At 39.8% G+C, this 21,321-nt stretch overlaps 1 protein-coding gene across 9 annotated transcripts in view; it reads left to right on the forward strand.

Annotated features, from left to right (window-relative positions):
- The window catches only part of UBP1 (upstream binding protein 1), a 70,471-nt gene that overhangs the window by 5,922 nt on the left and 43,228 nt on the right, over positions 1-21,321 (forward strand). For 8 of the 9 annotated variants that reach the window (XR_004476764.2, XR_004476763.2, XR_007479686.1 and 5 more), the window contains one exon: positions 10,825-10,976. Coding sequence is in view for 6 of the 9 variants with exons in the window: in XM_033405485.2 (XP_033261376.1) it covers positions 10,825-10,976 (152 nt within the window). In the remaining 3 variants the exon portion in view is untranslated. Of the gene's footprint in view, positions 1-6,414; positions 7,896-10,824; positions 10,977-21,321 lie in introns of those variants that run through there. The other variant, XM_033405489.2, reaches the window with a different exon arrangement.

The following is a 21,321-nucleotide window of genomic DNA, read 5'->3' on the forward strand; positions in this document are numbered from 1 at the left end:
CCTCTTGCGTCTGTCTCCCATCCTCCCTATCCCACCCCTCTAGGTGGTCACAAAGCACCAAGCTGATCACCCTGTGTTATGCTGCTGCTTCCCACTAGCTATCTGTTTTATATTTGGTAGTGTATATATGTCCATGCCACTCTCTCACTTTGTCCCAGCTTACCCTTCCCCCTCCCTGTGTCCTCAAGTCCGTTCTCTAGTAGGTCTGCATCTTTATTCCCATCCTGCCCCTAGGTTCTTCATAACCATTTTTTTTTTAGATTCCATATATATGTGTTAGCATACGGTATTTGTTTTTCTCTTTCTGACTTACTTCACTCTGTATGACAGACCCTGGGTCCATCCACCTCACTACACATAACTCAATTTCGTTTCTTTTTATGGCTGAGTAATATTCCATTGTATATACATATGCCACATCTTCTTTATCCATTCATCTGTTGATGGACACTTAGGTTGCTTCCATGTCCTGGCTATTGTAAATAGAGCTGCAGTGAACATTGTGGTACATGACTCTTTGAATTATGGTTTTCTCAGGGTATATGCCCAGTAGTGGGATTGCTGGGTCGTATGGTAGTTCCATTTTTAGTTTTTTTAAGGAACCTCCATACTGTGCTCCATAGTGGCTGTATCAATTTACATTCCCACCAACAGTGCAAGAGTGTTCCCTTTTCTCCACACCCCCTCCAACATTTATTGTTTGTAGATTTTTTGTTGATGGCCATTCTGACTGGTGTGAGGTGATTCCTCATGGTAGTTTTGATTTGCATTTCTCTAATGATTGATGTTGAGCATTCTTTCATGTGTTTGTTGGCAATCTGTATATCTTCTTTGGAGAAATGTCTGTTTATGTCTTCTGCCCATTTTTGGATTGGGTTGTTTGTTTTTTTTTTAATATTGAGCTGCATAAACTGCTTGTAAGTTTTGGAGATACATCCTTTGTCAGTTGCTTCATTTGCAAATATTTTCTCCCATTCTGAGGGTTGTCGTTTCGTCTTGTGTATGGTTTCCTTTGCTGTGCAAAAGCTTTTAAGTTTCATTAGGTCCGATTTTTTTTTTTTAATTTCCATTTCTCTAGGAGGTGGGTCAAAAAGGATCTTGCTGTGATTTGAGTGTTCTGCCTATGTTTTCCTCTAAGCAAACTTCTTTAATATTTGGTGTAGAAAAGCAGATGGATTCTCTTATCTGCTATCGGAATATATTGTTTTGGTTGACATATGTGAAGAAAATCCAGCCTCACGTAGATATGTGTTTGGAAAAGGGGAGATTATTTTAAGAGCCCTTTCAGATCATTTTGGAAAGTCGTCTGATAATATACCAGCACTTGAAAAGTGGTAGTTTCTTAAAGTTACAATGTGGACTCTGAAACTGTATCAATGTACTTTTTGTACTGTTACATTAGAATCAATTTGTCTGTTTTGAACTTTGATTGGGTCTCTTACCCTGAGTAATTTTGAAATATGCATGCATTGGTAATTTGGAAAATAATGATTTCTTGAGTTATGCAGATCTTCTAAATGTTGACATTTTTCTCTATGCAGTATCAAAAAATCATATTCCTTAGTATCACCACTGTCCCATCAGAGAAAGTACATGGTGGAGGGTGCAGATTTTATCATTGGTAACAAATGCTATCACAGTTGTTTTACTTGAAATGATAGGCTCGTTTTATTCATTTTTGAGGAAATTTCTGTCAGATACTCAGGTATGAATAATCATAGTTTGTCAATATTTATTTCAAGTAAAAATGATATTCTGTGAGAGAAGCTGCTAGATCAGCTCACAGATCATAATTTCATAAAAAACTTTTCCTTGAGACAACCATTGCACTTAGATGTGCAGCAGAAATACCTTATACCTACCCAAGGACAAATATTTAATAAAATTAATACTTTTTATACAATGACTGCTAGTGTAGCTTGGTGCCACTGCCTTGATTCATGCCAAGGCACCTGCAGTTTTAACCACCATCGGTTTTGTGCAAATGTCAACTGAGTGAGAAAGGCAAATAATGGTTCAGTGTTATCCTGAGAATAGGTTTGACCTCCTGAACCCTTGAAAATCTCAGGGTCCCCAGGATTCCATGGACCACACTTTGAGAATCTCTGGTCTAATGTGTGCCTAGAGTTTGGATACTTAAAATATTTTCTATTAAATTAAAAACAAACTAGAGTTCAGAGAGTCCTGGTGTCACTCAACAAAGGGCAGAGCTGGGATTTGAAGCTCCAGAGTTGGGATCTGACCTCCACTTCTTCCCATTGCACCCTTTGCTGCCCACCAATGAATAACTGAGAAGTCTTCTCAAAGTAGAAGAAAATAATCTTTCTGGATAGGAGAAAAATCAGTTGGGAATGCTATATATATATATAAATAAAATTTATTTTTTTTTCTTGTTGTAGCTTTTTTTATTCTCTTTTTCTTCTCTTCAGGACCTTGCTGAACTTATTAGTTCTAATAATTTGTAGGATCTCAGACTTCCTAGTTGATATCTTAAATAATTATAGATTTATTTCTTCCTGTGTAATCTTTTTTTTTTTTAACATTTAGTTTTTGGCTGCTTCGGGTCTTAGTTGTGGTGCACGGGCTCTTCTTTGCAGTGAGCGGGCTTCTCTCTAGCTGTGGTATGTGGGCTCTGTAGTTGCGGCATGTGGGCTTAGTAATTGCAGTGAACAGGCTTAGTTGCGCTGTGGCCTGTGGGATCTTAGTTCCCTGGCCAGGGATCGAACCAGCGTCCCCTGTGTTGCAAGATGGATTCTTAACCACTGGACCATCAGGGAAGTCCCACTTGCTGTGTAATCTTCACATTTCATTTTCTTGCCTTAGTGTGTGGTCTAGCCTTCACTGCAGTGTTGTTTAGAAGCACTAAGAACTTGAATCTTCAGTCTTCTTACTGATTAGAGAATGCTTCCAAAATTTCATAAATAGGTTGTCTCTGTTTATAGCTGAGATTGGTCCTCAATTTTCTTTTCTTTTCTTTTTTTTGGTTCTCCTGTCCTTTTAAAAAAACATTAAGGCTGTATCAGCTTCAAGTGAGCAGGAGAGCGTTCCCTTTATGACCTAAACTTTTTTTTTTTTTTTTTTTTTTGCGGTTCGCGGGCCTCTCACTGCTGTGGCTTCTCCCGTTGCGGAGCACAGGCTTGGGACGCGCAGGCCCAGCGGCCATGGCTCACGGGCCCAGCCGCTCCGCGGCACGTGGGATCCTACCGTACCGGCATGAACCCGCGTCCCCTGAATCGGCAGGCAGATTCTCAACCACTGCGCTACCAGGGAAGCCCTGAGCTAAACATTTTTGTGTGAGGTGGGACTTAACTGTTTCTTCAAGGTTTTGTATAGCTCACCTGGAATACAGCATTTGGTGATTTTAATGTTTTTTTTTTTTTTTGCATGTGTAGATGTTTGACTGCCTGTGTAATTTATTTAATGGGCATAGGAAATATACAATTTATCTGTCTTACCCAGCTGTGGGAATTTTTTTCCAGATTTTTTTTTTAACTGATCGCCATGATGTTTGTGATTACTCTTTCTTTCACTCCATGTATTGCTTGTGTCTTTTCCTTCTTCTGTGACCTATTGCAGAGGTTTGTCTATATCTAGTGTTTTGTAAGAAATCAAATTTTAGTTTTGTTTTTCTCCTCTATTGCATTTTCTCTTTTATTTTTGTCGTCTTCCTTCTTGTCTTGATTATGCTTGTTATTTTCCACCTTCTTTAGTTAGGTGCTTTGTCCTTGGTTTTTGGTGTGTGTTTTCTAATAGATGCATTTACAGCTACATATTTATCTGTAAGTCTGTCTCCCAAGGTTTTGTGGGGTTTTTTGTTTTTTTGGCTGCGTTGGGTCTTCATTGCTGCGCACGGGCTTTCTCTAGTTGTGACGAGTGGGGGCTACTCTTCATTGCAGTGCATGGGCTTCTCATTGCAGTGGCTTCTCTTGTTGTGTAGCATGGGCTCTAGGCACACGGGCTTCCGTAGTTGTGGCACGCAGGCTCTAAAGCGCGGACTCAGTAGTTGTGGCACACAGGCTTAGTTGCTCTACAGCATGTGGGATCCTCCCGGAGCAGGGATTGTACCCGTGTCCCCAGCATTGGCAGGAGGATTCTTAACCACTGCGCCACCAGGGAAGTCCCTCTCTCCCAAGTTTTGAAGGCAGTACCTTTGTTTTCATTCAGTTCTTTTGTTTTCTTTATCTTCTTGTAGTTTTTTATATATTCTGGATACTAGCCTTTGATTATGCATATATGTCACAGATACTTTCTTCTACTCCTTGGCTTGCCTTTCCATTCCCTTTATGTTGGCTTTTGAACAGAAGTGCTTGATTTGGATATGGTCAGATTGACCAGCCTTTTCATTTATAGTTAGTCTTTCCCTGCTCTGAGGGTATAAAGATATTCTTATAGTCTTCTCTGAAGATTTATTACTTTACATATTCCATCTAAGTTTATAATCTCTCTAGAGTTTTGTTTTTTCTCTTCTTCTGTTTTTGGTGTAGTATGAGAGGAAGCCAGTTAATTGCAGTTATCCTTGTATGAATATGCAGTTTACCTAATATAACTGAAAAGACTGTTTACTTCTTAACTCTTTATATTGCCATTCTGTTATAAATCCAGTGCCCATCAAGTTCTAAATGTGGTGTTCTGTTTCCAGATTATGGATTCTGTCCTTGTGTTCCTGGGGATACCCAACTAGATCATGTTTTGTCATGGTTTGTCATTATCTCTTGGATTTGACTTGTTAATACTCAATTTAGGAGTTTTGCATCTATATTTATAGTTGAACTTTTCATTTTCTTTTCTAGTTTTGCTTGTACCTAGTTTTGATTTCAAAATTACCTAAGTCTTCATAAAATGATTTAGGAAGTATTTCCTCTGCTTCTGTTCCGTTGAAGGGTTTGTGTAAGAGCTGCCATTGAAAGTTCGCTAGAACTCGCCTGTGAAAGTTTACTCTGGAGGAATATTAACCACAGTATCAGTCTCTGTAGGATTATTTTTTAAAGCTTTTTATGTGTTTTTTTTTTGGCTGCTTTGGGTCTGCGTTGCTGCACGCTGGCTTTCTCTAGTTGCTGTGAGCGGGAGATACTCTTCATTGTGGTGCGCGGGCTTCTCATTGTGGTGGCTTCTCTTGTTGCAGAGCACGGGCTCTAGGCACGTGGGCTTCAGTAGCTGCGGCACGCGGGCTCAGTAGTTGTGGCATGTGGGCTCTAGAGCACAGGGTCAGTAGTTGGGGCACACGGGCTTAGTTGCTTCGCGGCATGTAGGATCTTCCAGGGCCAGAGATAGAACCCGTGTCCCCTGCATTGGCAGGTGGATTCTTAACCACTGAGCCACCAGGGAAGTCCTGCTTTTTATGTCTTGAAGAAAGCTTTGGTGTTTTTTCCTAGGGAGTTGTTCATCTTATCCATATTTTCAAATATGTTGGCATAAAGTTGTTAATATTCTCATCTTATTAGTTTTTGTATTGTTAGTTTATATTCTCATCTTATTAGTTTTTACTCATACTGATCAGTGCCTTCTCTTTTTGATCAGTCTCTCCTAGACATGTATCTCATTTTTTAGGGCACACTGGACCAGTCCTTTTGTGCACTTGATTCTTGTTTGTCAGGAGTAGGAGAAGTTCCAGATTTTTTTTAAATTTATTATTTTATTTTTGGCTGCACTGGGTCTTTATTGCTGTGCATGGGTTTTCTCTAGTTGCAGTGTGCAGGCCTCTCATTGCAGTGGCTTCTCTCGTTGCGGAGCACGGGCTCTAGGCACGTGGGCTTCAGTAGTTGTGGCTCATGGGCTCAGTAGCTGTGGCTCGTGAGCTCTAGAGTGCAGGCTCAGTAGTTGTGGCACACTGGCTTAGTTGCTCCGTGGCATGTGGGATCTTCCCGGACCAGGGCTTGAACCCCTGTCCCCTGTATTGGCAGGTGGATTCCCAACCACTGCACTACCAAGGAAGCCCCACTACTACTGTCTTAATTCTTGGTGATTTCAAAAGATAAATGGGACTTCCAGTAACGTGACACTTCTGTTCCTTGATTATCTTTCTTATAATGACATGATCTCAGCTACTCAATCGTATGGTCATAGGTTAGACCTTGGCAGTACCAGTCATGCAGCCGACCTGTAATCTCAAATTCGGAGTTCATCTGCTGCCCCCTGCCCTTCACTCGCTACCTCATTACCCTCCTCCTGCCATCACTGAACCCATTAAGATCTACAGTCACTGATGCTGCTCTCAGTTCACTGCTCCTTACCCTCTTGAACTCCTGTTTTCTTCCCCAGCCAGTTTAAGTTTCCCTGGTCAATCATTGTAATTACTTTTTGCATATACCTTTGTCTCCCTTGCCCCCCTCTTGCTTTATTCTCCTCTCCTATTTTTTTTTTTTTGCAGTACGCGGGCCTCTCACTGTTGTGGCCTCTCCCGTCGCGGAGCACAGGCTCCGGACGCGCAGGCTCAGCGGCCATGGCTCACGGGCCCAGCTGCTCCGCGGCATGTGGGATCTTCCCGGACCAGGGCACGAATCCGTGTCCCCTGCATCGGCAGGCGGACTCTCAACCACTGCGCCACCAGGGAAGCCCCTCTCCTATTTTTTATTTTAATAAAACTGTAACCCTGATTAAATCTGATTCTTCACCTCTTAGGTAGCTGAATGTGGCTCTAGGAAAGCACTGATTGGGCCTCACTGGAAGTGCATGACCTCAGCTCTCAAGTGCATCCTTTTGCTGCTCAGTGGTCTCACCTCAGTGCCCTTGTCCAGTCCCTCTCCAGTCCATTTCCTTTCCAGCTCTCCGTAAGGATGGGGTGGCTCCATCTCAGACCCACAACTCTTCCTCCTAGGGCCTACTTTCAGTTGATTTCCGTACTTGGTACTTTACTGAGAAAATTGAACTTCCACATGACTGTACTGGCTTATAAGTTTTTCTTGGTGTATTTAGGTGTGGTTTTTAAAATTATTTGTTTCTTTGGTTATTTGGGGTTCTTGAATCAGTGAATTAGTGTATTTCATCAATTCTGGAATTCGCTTATTAGCCTTTATCTCAAATATTGCCTCTACCCCATTCTTTTCTGAGACTTCAATGTAAAAACTTCTCACTTTGTCTTTTCTTTCTTAACATCTCTTCTGCATTTTCTATCATTTTGCTCTCCATGCTGCCTTCTGGATAACTTCTTTTACCTATATTCCAGATTCCTTATATATCTTCATTTGTGTGAGCTGTTATTAAATGTGGGTTCTTAATTTTAGCAATTTTATCTTCCGGTTCTCAAAATTCTATTTGTTCCTTTACAGGTTTGCTGTCCCTTGAAATTTCCTGTTCCTTGCAGATCTTTTCAGGCTTATCTTTTATTTCTTTCAACAGAGTAAGCTTAATTTTATCATACGGGTACAGTAATTCTGGCATCCTGAAGTCTTCAGTGGGTATTGGTCTATGTCCAATCAGGAAGAGAGAGAACACTGAGATGTTTCAAGCAGAGAAGGATTTAGTGAAGTATTTGATTGCAAAGGTGCTAGAAGGGTTCAGGGAGGAGAGTTGGCTGCGGGAGGCATGGCTGCTGATGCCCTGAGCTCTCCTGCAACTATGTTTGCCTCTTCTGCTCTTTCCCACTCCCTTTTAATTTCCCACCAGTGCTTCTTCCCTTTGGAGCAACCTAGGAAGATTCCAGCTGGCAAGAAGTCTTGTATATATAGTTTTCAGGCCTCTAACCCTCTGCAACAAAGGCAGAAAAGAACTGAATACCAACAGACAGAGTCTTCTCTTGGTTCTTGCTCCTAAAGTCGTGTTTGTCTTTGTGTGCCTGGTTATTTTTGGATACTTGCATTTCAGAATTACTTGGAATAATTCAAAGCCTTGAATCTTTTCCTCTGCTTGTCAGATCCCTGGGTGGCCTACCTGTCTGGGATATGAGATGACAAAATCAGGTGAATACCAGAAATTTCTTATGGTTCAGCCTGGTAGAAATTATGACAAATTATCTGGAGACCTAGTTTTTCATTTTAGTAATAATTGATTACCAGTGCTACAATTCATTCATCAATTTAACAGATATTTGAGCTCCTTCTTTGTGCTAGATGCTGGATTTAGTCAGTAAAGAGAAACCAATTTGGAGGGTGGTTATATACTTATGGAAGTTACAAATTTAAGTCCCGTATACTGTTGGAAAATGAAATGCTTTGTGGATAGAGCAGGAAAGGGGAAACTGGGAGTACAGATGGGAAGATTACAGTTGTCACTGGAAAGATGACATTTGAATGAAATGAGCCAGTAGGACATCAAGCAGAAGAGGGGCCAATGCAGAGAGGCCCTGGAAAAGGCGGGGAAGGAGGCTGGCTGAGGCAGAGAGACGGAGGGTGGGTAGGTGAAAAGGAAAGAAGAGCAGATTGAGTAGGGCCTTGTTGGACCTTGTAGGGACCCTGGTTTCGAAAGTGAGCTGATGGGGAGAGTTCAAAGGAATGAAATGATCTGAATTCTGTTTGAAGAGGCTTTCTCTGGCTGCTGTGTTGGTTGGAATGCATTTTCTTTCTAATTAAGTAAAAAATTAATTGGGATTTCATTAACAAATGATCTCTATGTGTTTATATGTTAAGTTTATTCAGGAGTCTTTTAGCACCTACCACGAGCATAGTAGCCTATAACCAAGTGAATAAAATGGTGGTTGCCTTATAGAATCTGAAGCAAATAAAATTTTATTTACTATGTGTAACAGTTTACTTACAAATAGCCATTCTTATGCAGTCTGATGTCTTATTTTGATGACGTGTATGTAATGATCAACCCAAGCAGTTAGTGTGAAGATCTTAAAATTATTCTCCATGTCACTTTTTAGTATAATTAACTAAATGCATCTGAGTTATAGCTCTCATCTCATTTTTTATTTCTTTCTCACCAAGAGAAATTTTTTTTTTTTTTTTTTGGCTGCACCATGTCGCTTGTGGGCTTTTAGTTCCCCGACCAGGGATTGAACCCAGGCCCTCAGCAGTGAGAGCATGGAGTCCTAACCACAGGACCGCCAGGGAATTCTCTCACGAAGAGAACTTGAAACGCTTACATATACATGACATAGAATATGTATGTATTTTCATCTACCATGGAGCCACTTTGACTGCTGTGGTTGTTTTTAATAAAGAGAGCTGCTCTGAATCTTAAAGTACCATTTGTAAGTTTCCTGAAAAGTTTTTATATCTGCTCCAAGGTTTTTATCCCTGTCCTGGAGGAAGGCTGGGGACCATTCCTGACTATGTGTTCCTCACTTATACTTTTGACTTAGGAGTGTTTTGACAGTTCCTAGGTATAAATAAAGGAGAAGGAGAATTAGTGGGTAATTCAGTCCCTGACTAATCAGTCTGGTGCTTTAATAGAAATGTATGTGGGAGGAGGGAATGCAGGGTTTCCCTTTCATTTCATTTATTTCCACATTTTGCTTTTAAATTGAATTTAATTAAAATGGGGTAGCCAGATATCTGAGTCAGTTAACAGCTTGTAAGAAGAAATAAACAATTCAGACAAGCCTTTGCTGTTCTTATTGTTATAGTAGTTATTCATTTGGATATTTTGCTGTTTTACCTTTTATTGAGGAATGGACGTAGAAAAGCCATCGAGATATAAATGTACAGCTCAGTGAATTATCTCAAAAAAAGAAATACCCACCCTTCATATGTTAATGGTGGGAATGTAAAATGGCGCAGTCACTTTGTAAAACAGTTTGGCAGTTTCTCAAAAAGGTAAAGAGTTACCATATGAGCCAACAATTCTACTTCTAGGTATATATCCAAGGGAATTAAACATGTCTACACAAAAATACATGCAAGTGTTCATAGCAGCATTATTCATAATCAAAAAAATGGAAACAAGCCAAAGGTCCACCTCCAATGATGGATAAACAGAATGTGGTATATTCATACAATGGAATATCATTCAGCCTTAAAAAGGAATGAAGTACTGATACATGCTACAACATGAATGGACTTGAAAACATACTAAAAGAAGCAAGTCACAAAAGGCCACATGATTCTTTTTGCGTTAAATATCCAGAATAGGCAAATCCATAGAGACAAAGCAAATCAGTGGTTGCCAGGGTTGGAGGATAGGGAGTGACTGCTAAGGGTATGAGATTTCTTTCTGAGGTGCTGGAAATGTTCTGGAATTAGATAGTGGTGAAGACTGTACAACTCTGTGAATATATTTTAAAAAACACTGAATTATACACTTTAAAAGGGTGAATTTTGTGGTATGTAAATTATACCTCAGCTCCTTTTTTTTTTTAAAGGCAAACCAGACACATCCATGTGTGTTTAACCACCAAAGTTAACAGAATATAGACAGTACCCCAGAAGACCTCCCCATCCCCCTCCCGATCAATGACCCAAGTTATTCTTGGAGGGAAAAATAGCAGCTGTTTCTACTGCTACTGTTTGCTTCTCAGAAGAAGCCATTGTTGTAGACTAAGTATGAAGCTTTATGCTCTCAGCGTTTAGCTAGGACCAGCAGGGAACTTTTTGTAAAATACCATTTAATCAAATGCTTCTTTGTGATTTCATGGTGCCAGTGTGACCTACCTTTCAAAACAGGTGGCTATGTACTCTTGCTTTTATTTATTTTTTAATAGAAATGAGTTTAAAGTTTTTAACTAATTTTTTTCACATAACTTTTTTTTTTTTTTTGTACCACATGTATTATTAGCCTGATCTCTTTGTCAGTAGTTTGGACTTAACTATTAAATATTTCTTATTTTAATGCTCTGCCTAATCGTAGGCACCCCCCCCCCAACTCACACTAGAGGTATATTTTTATGTTTTTAAATGTTTTAAACCCAGAATAAGGTCAGTGTTGATTTTTTTTTTTGCTTTTCAGCGATGTCTTGGCATTGCCAATTTTCAAGCAGGAAGATTCCAGCCTTCCATTGGATGACGAAACCAAACACCCGCCCTTCCAGTATGTGATGTGTGCAGCAACGTCACCAGCTGTGAAGCTGCACGATGAAACGCTCACGTACTTGAACCAAGGTTGGTACGGCTGCATCACACTTTAAGAGTTCACAAAAATCTGAAATAGGGTTTTGGCATTGCAGCCTAGAATAATGGTAATAATTGAAAATTAGATTCTTTTTCTCAGTTTTTACAACTTTAGTTGTAAAATTGTAGGAATTTTAGTGTGAGCCAACAAAGCAATTGTTTGTGGAAACTTATTTGCACAAAGAGGGTCTGTGGAACAAGATTTATTACAGGATTTCTTTAGACAAAATCCAAAGGAGGAGCAGGTAATAAAGGATGTCAGTTATTTTTAGGAACATGGTTTCAGTGTGGAACTTGAGAATGAATCAGAAGTCCAGCTAGCAAGGGACTTGGTCTCAGGAACGAAGCAGGTTTGTGCTGGTAATAGAGTCCAGCAAGGTGGAGTCTGTGGCTAAAGTAAACTGCGTCAAATCTTGTCTACACTTAATGAGAATACTATGTTTCGGTGATATGAAAGCGAGAGTGGGCAGAATGGAAAACGGAGATGTGAGGGTAGGATATACAGTTGGAAAGAGGAAAGGATTTTTTTTGAGGTGCTCTCAGCCGTTTGGGCACTGGCTAATGTGACTTACCAATGTAAACAAAAGTACTTAGTTATGCAGGAATTCATTTGTTGGAGACCTATACTGAAAGCATGTTGGACTCTTTTTTATTTCCAACGTTGTTGGAACGTTTTTATTGTTATAAAAATAGTACATACTTCGTAGAAAAATTGGGGAATATGTCAAGGGATAAAGCTGAAAATGGACTTCAGTTACATCCCCCTCAGGAGAACCAGTTAACATCCTAGGTGTGTTTCCTTGTCTGTATATTTATTTTAGTTCAACAAAATGGGAATTAACATCTGTTCACTTAAGAGTATATTCTGATTATTTTTCTGTCATTAAATAGACTCTTTAATTTCTCAAACTTTTGGAAGGAACTATAGATTTTAGACTACTTACTAGTGATTATTTCAAAATGTGGAAGAATAGCTTCTAACTTTTCGTTTAACATATTAATTTAGAATTTATGAGGTTTTACTTCAGGTAATTCTAATTTGTAGCCTATGGCAACACTGATTTTGTTGTTAATACTATTTTAGGATTTGTTTGGGTAGGCATTCAGTTTGAGACTTAAGGTTCTTTCAAATCTGAAACTTAAGAGTCTCTATGGTAATCTGTTTTAGCTATAAAAGTATGAGAAGAAGCACTGTAGAGGTAAGGCTACAGTATTCAGTGTAGCTTTATTTCTAATGACAAAAAAAGGAAATAACCAGAATTTCTCTTACTTAGGGAATAGTTGAATAAGTTACATGTATACCATGGGATGAATGAGCATGTGCACATACACCCCTCTGTTTAAAGAACATTGGATATGTCTGTCTGTTGGCCTGGGAGAATATCCATAACTTATCACTGTTATTGTTAAACTGGATAAAGACATCTCACATTGATAAAAATTGCAGTCCACCATCTATAGTGATAATGTATTAGACCTGCATTCACAGAGTGCTGACTGTGTATGAAGCAGTGTACTAAATACTATACGCATGTTGTCTCACTTCCCACAATAACCTGAGGAGAAGTGTTATTGATCCATTACAGATTTTAAAAACGGAAACTTAGAGCAGTTGATAGACTTGCTCAATGTCAGTTTGGTCAAGCTTAAATTTTAAAAAATAGTTACTGAATATCTACAGTAGTGTGCACAAGTCTTTTTTTTTTTTTTCCCCACACCGCCTGGCATGTGGACTCTTTAGTTCCCCAACCAGGAATCTAACCTGAGGCTCCTGCAGTGGAAACATGGATCCCTAACCTCTGGACCACCAGGGAATTCCCCACAAGTCTTAAGTGTACAGCTCAATGAATTTTTACACAGATCATTCCCTTGAAAATACTACCTATGTCCAGTATTTCCAGTACCCTGGCAGGCTCCCTTGTATCCCCCTGCCAGCTGACACCCACGTTCATGGTGATCAGTATAATAAGTGCAAGTGATTTTCTGGCATGTGACTATGCTCCCTGCAGTATTAATGATGAGTATGTTCTTGGTTGTAGAATTGTGTTAATTTACCTCTTAATTTCTCCCAGACTTTTAAGGGAAAAAAAGTGGAAAAGTGAACTGCATATACAGGCTGCATTTTTGAAAACATATATTTGAATAATCATTAAAAATACATTTGAGTAACCATAAAGACATTCTACTTTTATACACTTTTTAAAAAGAAATTATAATACTTTAAACTTACATGAATATCAGACAGTTCTTTCACAGGTTTCTCTCCTAGCATTTATCTCCTAACATTATATTTTGACAAAAGGTTCTGAACCCAAGATTTTTTGTGAATCCCCTAAATCATTTTCAAATTTTTAATGAATGTATATTTTTCTAAAGAGAGGATCCATAGCTTTTCCTAGATTCAGGCTAAGTTTGAACCTGATTGAGATGTTGCTCGAGTGTCTTTCACCCCACCTCTTTTATTTTTTTATTTTTATTTTTTTGTGGTACGCAGGCCTCTCACTGTTGTGGCCTCTCCCGTTGCGGAGCACAGGCTCCGGACGCACAGGCTCAGCGGCCATGGCTCACGGGCCCAGCCGCTCAGTGGCATGTGGGATCTTCCCGGACCGGGGCACGAACCCGTGTCCCTTGCATCGGCAGGCGGACTCTCAACCACTGCACCACCAGGGAAGTCCCACCCCACCTCTTTTAAACTGATAAGTTAACAAAGGTCCGGACTTAGCAAAGTGTCTTTTTTTTTTTTTTTAATTGAAGTATAGTTGATTTACAATATTGTGCCAGTCTCTGCTGTACAGCAAAGTGACTCAGTTATACACATATATACATTCTTTTATCATACTCTTTTCCATTATGATTTATCCCAAGAGATTGGATATAGTTCTCTGTGCTATACAGTAGGACCTTCTTGTTTATCCATTCTAAATGTAATAGTTTGCATCTACCAACCCCAGACTCCAAATCCGTCCCTCTCCCTTCCCCTCTCCCCCCTTGGCAACCACAAATCTGATCTCTCTGTCTGTGAGTCTGTTTCTGTTTTGTAGATAAGTTCATTTGTGCCATATTTTAGATTCCACATATAAGTGATACATTTGTCTTTCTCTTTCTGACGTACTTCACTTAGTATGATAATCTCTAGTTGCATCCATGTAGCTGCCAGTGGCATTATTTTGTTCTTTTTTATGGCTGAGTAGTATTCCATTTTATATATTTACCACGTCTTCTTTATCCATTCATCTGTTGGTGGACATTTAGGTTGTTTCCATGTCTTGGCTATTATGAATAGTGCTGCTATGAACATAGGGGTGCCTTATCTTTTGAATTATAGTTTTGTCTGGATATATGCCCAGGAGTGTGATTGCTGGATCACATGGTAATTCTATTTTTAGTTTTCTGATGAACCTCCATACTGTTTTCCATAGTGGCTGCACCAGCTTACATTCCCACCAAGAGTGTAGGAGGGTTTCCTTTTCTTCACACTCTCTCCAGCATTTGTTGTTTGTAGACTTTTTAATGATGGCCATTCTGACCTGTGTGAGGTGACACCTGATGGAAGTTTTGATTTGCATTTCTCTAATAATTAGTGACATTGAGCATATTTTCATGTGCCTACTGGTCATCTGTATGTGTTCCTTGGAGAAATGTCTATTAAGGGTCTTATGCCCATTTTTCGTTTGGGTTGTTTGTTTTTTTGTTGTAGCATTGTATGAGCTGTTTGTGTATTTTGGAGATTCAGCCCTTGTGGCATCACATCATTTGCAAATATTTTCTCCTGTTCCATAGATTATGGGGTTTTTTTTTGTTTTTTTTAATAGTTTCCTTTGCTATGAAAAATCCTGTAAGCTTGATTAGATCCCAGTTTTTAATTTTTGTTTTTATTTCTATTGCCTTGGGAGACTGACCTAAGAAAATATTGGTACAATTTATGTCAGAGAATGTTTTGAATATGCTCTCTCCTAGGAGTTTTATGGTGTCATATGTTTAAGTCTTTAAACCATTTTGAGTTTATTTTTGTGCATGATGTATGGGTGTTTTCTAACTTCATTGATTTACATGCAGCTGTCCAACTTGCCCAGCACCACTTGCTGAAGAGACTGTCTTTTTCCCATTTTATATTCCTGCCTCCTTTGTCAAAGGTTAATTGGCCATAGGTGTGTGGATTTATTTCTGGGCTCTCTATTCTGTTCCATTGATCCGTATGTCTGTTTTTGTACCAATTCCACATTGTTTTGATTACTGTAGCTTTGTAGTATTCTGAAGTCTGGGAGAGTTATGCCTCCTGCTTTTTTTTTTTTTTTTCCTCAGGATTGCTTTGGCAATTCTGGGTCTTTTATGGTTCCATACAGATTTTTGGATTATTTGTTCTAGTTCTGTGAAAGATGTCATGGGTAATTTGATAGGGATTACATTAAATCTGTAGATTGCTTTGGGTAGTATGGTCATTTTAACAGTATTAATTCTTCCAATCCAAGACCATGGGATATAATTTCCTTTATTACTGTTTTATAGTTCTCAGTGTATAAGTCTTTCACCTCCTTGGTCAAATTTATTCCTAGTTTTTTTTTTTTTTTTTTGGTGCAATTTTAAAAGGTACTGTTTTTTTACATTCCTTTCTGGTATTTCATTGTTAGTGTAAAGAAATGTAACCGATTTCTGAATGTTACTCTTGTATCCAGCTACTTTGCTGGATTCATTTGTTAGGTCTGGTAGTTTTTGTGTGGAGTCCTTAGGGTTCTCTGCATAGTATCATGTCATCTGCATATAGTGACAATTTTACCTCTTCCCTTCCAATTTGGATACCTTTTATTTTGTTTTCTTGTCTGAATCCTGTGGCCAGGACTTCCAATACTATGTTGAATAGAAGAGGTGAGAGTGAGTATCCTTGAGTGTTTTTTTTTAATTTTTAAAAATTTTTAATGTTTTTGGCCACGCTGTGTGGTATGTGAGATCTTTGTTCCGCAACCAGCGATCGAACCCACACCCCCTGCTTTGGAAGCGCAGAGTCTTAACCACTGGACAGCCAGGCAAGTCCCGGGGTATCCTTGTCTTGTTGCAGATTTTCACAGGAAGTCTTACAGCTTTTCACGATTGAGTACTGTATTGGCTGTGGGTTTGTCATAAATGGCTTTTATTGTGTTGAGATATGTTCATTTTATACCCACTTTGGTAAGAGTTTTTTATCATGAATGGATGTTGAATTTTGTCAAATGCTCTTTCGGCATCTTTTGAGATGATCACGTAGTTTTTGACTTTTCTTTTGTTAATGTGCTGTATTACACTGTTTCATTTGCATAAGTTGGACCATTCTTGTGAACTTGGGATGAATCCCACTTCATCGTGGTGTATGATCTTTTTTATGTGTTGTTGGATTCGGTTTGCTAATGTTTTGTTGAGAATTTTTGCATCTATATTCATCAGAGATATTGGCCTGTAATTTTCTTTTTGGTGGTATCTTTGTCTGGTTTTGGTATCAGAGTGATGGTGGCTTCATAAAATGTCTTTGGGAGTGTTCCCTCCTCTTCAGTCTTAGGAAGAGTTTGAGAAGAATCAGTATAAGTTCTTTTTTGTATGTTTGGTAGAATTCACCTGTGAAGCCAACTGGTCCTGGACTTTTGTTTGTAGGAAGTTTTTTTATTACAGTTTCTGTTTCACTTCTAGTGATCAGTGTGTTCACATTATCTGTTTCTTCTTGATTCAGTTTTCATGGGCTGTATGTTTCTAGAAGGTTGTCCATTTCTTCTAGGTTGTCAAATTTTTTGGCATATAATTGTTCATAGTATTCTCTTATTCTTTTTGTATTTCTGTGGTATCAGTTGAGATTTCTCCTTTTTCATTTGTTATTTTGTTTATTTGGGTTCTCTTTTCTTCTTGTTGAGCCTGGCCAAAGGTTTGTCAATTTTGTTTACCCTTTCAAGGAACCATCTTTGGTTTTAGTGATTTTTTTTTTCTTTTCTATTTTTTAGTCTCTGTTTAATTTATTTCCTCACTGATCTTGATTATTTGCTTCCTTCTGCTGACTTCAGGTTTTGTTTGTTCTTCTTTTTTTCTAATTCTTTCAGGTAGTAGGTTAGGTTGTTTATTTGAGATTTTTCTTGTTTCTTGAGGAAGGCCTGTATTGCTGTGAACTTCCCTCTAGAACTGCTTTTGCTGCATCCCATAGATTTTATATGGTTGTGTTTTCATTGTTGTTTGTCTCAAGGTATCTTTTTAATTTCCTCATTGACCCATTGTTTTTTTTAGTAGCATGTTGTTTAGTCTCCATTTAATCTTTTCTTTCTCATTTCTTTTCCTATTGTTGATTTCTAGTTTCATGCCTTTGTGGTCAGAAAAGATGCTTGAAGTAATTTCTATACTCTTAAATTTGTTGAGGCTTGTTTTGTGCCCCAGTATGTGGTCAATCCTAGAGAATGGTCCATGTGCCCTTGAAAAGACTGTGTGTTCTGGGTTTTTTTGGATATAAAGTCCTGAAAATGTCAATTCAGTCCATCTGTTCTGTTGTGTCATTTAGGACCTTTGTTTCTTTACTGATTTTCTGTCTGGATTGTCTGTCCATTGATGTCAGTGGGGTGTTAAAGTCTCCTACTATTACTGTATTCCCATCACTTTCTCCCTTTATGTCCATTAGTATTTATGTTTTTGGGTGTTCCTATATTAGGTGTATATATGTTGCCAAGTGTAAAACCCTCTTGTATTGATCCTCTTGTCATTATATAGTATCCTTCTTTATCTTTCTTTATAGCCTTTGTTTAAAAGTCTGTTTTGTCTGATCTGAGTATTGCTACTCCCTTTCTTGTCAATTCTGTTTGCATGAAATATGTTTTTCCATCCCCTCACTTTCAATCTGTGTGTGTCCTTTGTCCTAAGGTGGGTCTCTTGTAGGCAGCATATTGTAGGCTCCTGTTTTGTTTTGGTTTTTTTTGGCTGTGACATGCAGCTTGTGGTATCTTAGCTCCCATCAGGGACTGAACCTGAGCAGAGCCCTTGGCAGTGAGAGCACAGTGTCCTAACCACTGGACCACCAGGGAATTCCCTAGGCTCTTGTTTTTTTATCCAGTGTGCCACTCTATCTTTTTTTTTTTTTTTTTTTTTTTGTGGTACGCGGGCCTCACTGTTGTGGCCTTTCCCGTTGCGGAGCACAGGGTCCGGACGCGCAGGCTCAGCGGCCATGGCTCACGGGCCTAGCCGCTCAGTGGTACGTGGGATCTTCCCGGACCGGGGCACGAACCCGCGTCCCCTGCATCGGCAGGCGGACTCTCAACCACTGCGCCACCAGGGAAGCCCCCACTCTATCTTTTGATTGGAGCATTCAGTCCCTTGGCATATGTATTTATTGCCATTTTAAACCTGGTTTTCCAGTTGATTCTTTTGTTTCTTCTTTGTTCCTTTCTTTTTGTTTTTCTTTTGTGGTTTGATGATTTCCTTTTATTTTATGTTTGTGTTCTCTTCTTTTTGGTTTCTGTGAATCTTTTGTATGGTTTTGATTTGTGGTTACCCTGTTTTTCAAGTATGTTAACCCCTTCCTATATCTGCTTGCTTTAGGCTGTTAGTCATATAGGCTCAAACGCATTCCATTAAAAAAAAAAAAGGAATCTGTATTTTCTTACTCTCCTGCCCCACATTTTATGATTTTGGTGCAGTACTTTTTTACATCTTTATGTTTATCCTCCTGCTGTTCTGTGAGTTTATCATCACTTGCACAAATAGGTTTTCTTTTTGATACTGGCTGATTTAAGCAATTTAGTTTCCAGTTGTGGTTTCCTCTTTCTTATATCTTCTGGTTTCCTTTCTATTTAGAGAAGGCCTTTCAATATTTCTTTTAGGATAGGTTTAGCATTGCTATATTCTTTTAGCTTTTGCTTATCTGAGACATTCTGATTTCTCTTTCTATTCTAAATGATAATATTGTTGGGTAGAGTATTCTAGGTTGCAGATTTTTCCCTTTCAAGACTTTGAATATATTTTGCCACTCCCTCTGGCCTACAGTGTTTCTGTAGAGAAATCAGCTGATAGCTTTATGGGGGTTCCCTTGTAATTAACTTTTTCTCCTGTTGCCTTTAGAGTCCTCTTTTTATCTTTAACTTTGTCATTTTTATTATAATATGTCTTGATGTAGGTCTGTTGGGGTTCATCTTGTTTGGGACCCTCCATGCTTCCTATATCTGGATATCTGTTTCCTTCTTTAGGTTTGGGAAGTTTTCAGCCGTAATTTCTTCAAATACATTTTCAACCCCCTTTTCTTTTTCTTCTCTTTCTGGAATCCCTATTAAGCCTAGGTTGGCATGCTTTATATTATCCCATAGGTCTCTTATATTGCTTTCCTTTTTTTTCATTTGGCTGACTGCTGTTTTGCTTGCGTAATTTCCATTATTCTATCTTCCAGATCGCCTCTTCTTTCTCCTGTGTTATTCATTCTGCTATTCATTGCCTTTAGCTCAGCTTTTGTCTCAGCAAATGAATTTTCTAATTTTTCTTGGTTCCTCCTTATAGTTTGTAGTTGCTTTTTACAGTAATGTGCGTTTTTGTCAATAGCCTTTCTTAATTTCTTCAGTATTTTCATCACCTCCTTTTTGAACTTGGTGTCTATTAGACTGAAGAGGTCTGTTTCATTGTTTGTTCTTTCAGGGGAATTCTCTTGGTCTTTTAACTGGGAGTGGTTCCTCTGCTTCTTCATTTTACTTGTGTTTCTCTTAACTCTGAGTTCAGGAGAAACAATTATCTACTCTAGTCTTGGAGGACTATTTATATGTGGGAGCATCCCTGTGTAGCTTGTGTGGGCTTAATATTTTTTTGGCACGAGGGCTGTTTTTGGTTTGGATGCTTGTCATCTCTTTCCCCTACGTGTGCTGGCCGTTATCCCCTTGATAGGGGGTGTGCAGATGTGCAGCCTGCACACACTCCCAGGAAGGCGGGGCTAGCAGTTGGCTCCCGGTTGCGGGACCCTCAGCAGCAGTGGCAGGTCGCGCACGCTCCTGGGTAGGCATGGACAGCGGGGGGTGCTCAGTCGCAGGACGCTCTGCGGCGGCAGCGATCCATGTCCGCCTCTGGATTCCGAGATGGCAGTGGCATCTTGCACCTGCCCCCGGAGCTCGGGTAGGTGGTGCGCTGCTGCCTGAGAGTGGGCACGGAGAAAGAAGCTTCTGTGGCGGCTCACCCCTCTCCTTGTGTGCCCCCTGCAATGGTGCCTTGCCTCTCCGGCAGGCCCAGGCTTCTTCCTTGACTCCCTCGGATGTGGCTCACCACACCCTAGCCCCCTCAGGCCGTCTCCACACAGCCAACCTCAGTCCTCACCTCCCGGTCTGACCTCCAAAGCCTGAGCCTCAGCACCCAGCCCCCACCTGACCCAGTGGACGAGTGTCCCAGGCTGGGGAGTGCTGCTCTGTGGCACCAACCATCTGTGCAGGTCTCTCTCCACTTTGCCCTGCATGACCCGGTTGCTGTGCTCCCCTCCAAGGCTCTGAACCTCCCCCTCTGTCCCAGCTGATCTCCCAGGCAGTAGGGGACTTCCCAGGGTGCAGGAACCTTTCTTCTTTCACAGCTCCCTCCCAGGGGCATAGGTCCTGTCCCGATTCATTTCTCTCTCTTTCTGTTTCTTTTCTTTTCTTTTCTTTTCTTTTTGGCCCTACCCAGTTATGTGGAGATTTTCTTGCCCTTTTGGAAGTCTGAGTCCTTCTGCCAGCATCCAGTAGACGTTCTGTGAGAAGCATTCTGCATGTTGATGTATTTTTTTTAACATCTTTATTAGAGTATAATTGCTTTACAATGGTGTGTCAGTTTCTGCTTTATAACAAAGTGAATCAGTTATACATATACATATGTTCCCATATCTCTTCCCTCTTGCGACTCCCTCCCTCCCACCCTCCCTATCCCACCCCTTCAGGCGGTCAAAAACCACCGAGCTGATCTCCCTGTGCTATGCAGCTGCTTCCCACTAGCTATCTGTTTTATATTTGGTAGTGTATATAAGTCCATGCCACTCTCTCACTTTGTCCCAGCTTACCCTTCCCCCTCCCCATATCCTCAAGTCCGTTCTCTAGTAGGTCTGCGTCTTTATTCCCGTCTTGCCCCTAGGTGCTTCTGACCATTTTCTTTTTTTTTTTTTTTTAGATTCTATATATATGTGTTAGCATACGGTATTTGTTTTTCTCCTTCTGACTTACTTCACTCTGTAGGACAGTCTCTAGGTTGTAGATGTATTTTTGATGTATTTGTGGGAGAAGGTGAGCTCCACGTCCTACTACTCTGCCATCTTGATCCGATCCCCCAGCAGAGTATCTTAAGTTGATCAGACTCACTTTTCAAAAGGAAACATTCTAAGTAGTGCATGTATAGTTTTGATTTT

The sequence above is a fragment of the Orcinus orca genome, chromosome 10, assembly GCF_937001465.1.
Source record: "Orcinus orca chromosome 10, mOrcOrc1.1, whole genome shotgun sequence".
NCBI lineage: Eukaryota > Metazoa > Chordata > Mammalia > Artiodactyla > Delphinidae > Orcinus > Orcinus orca.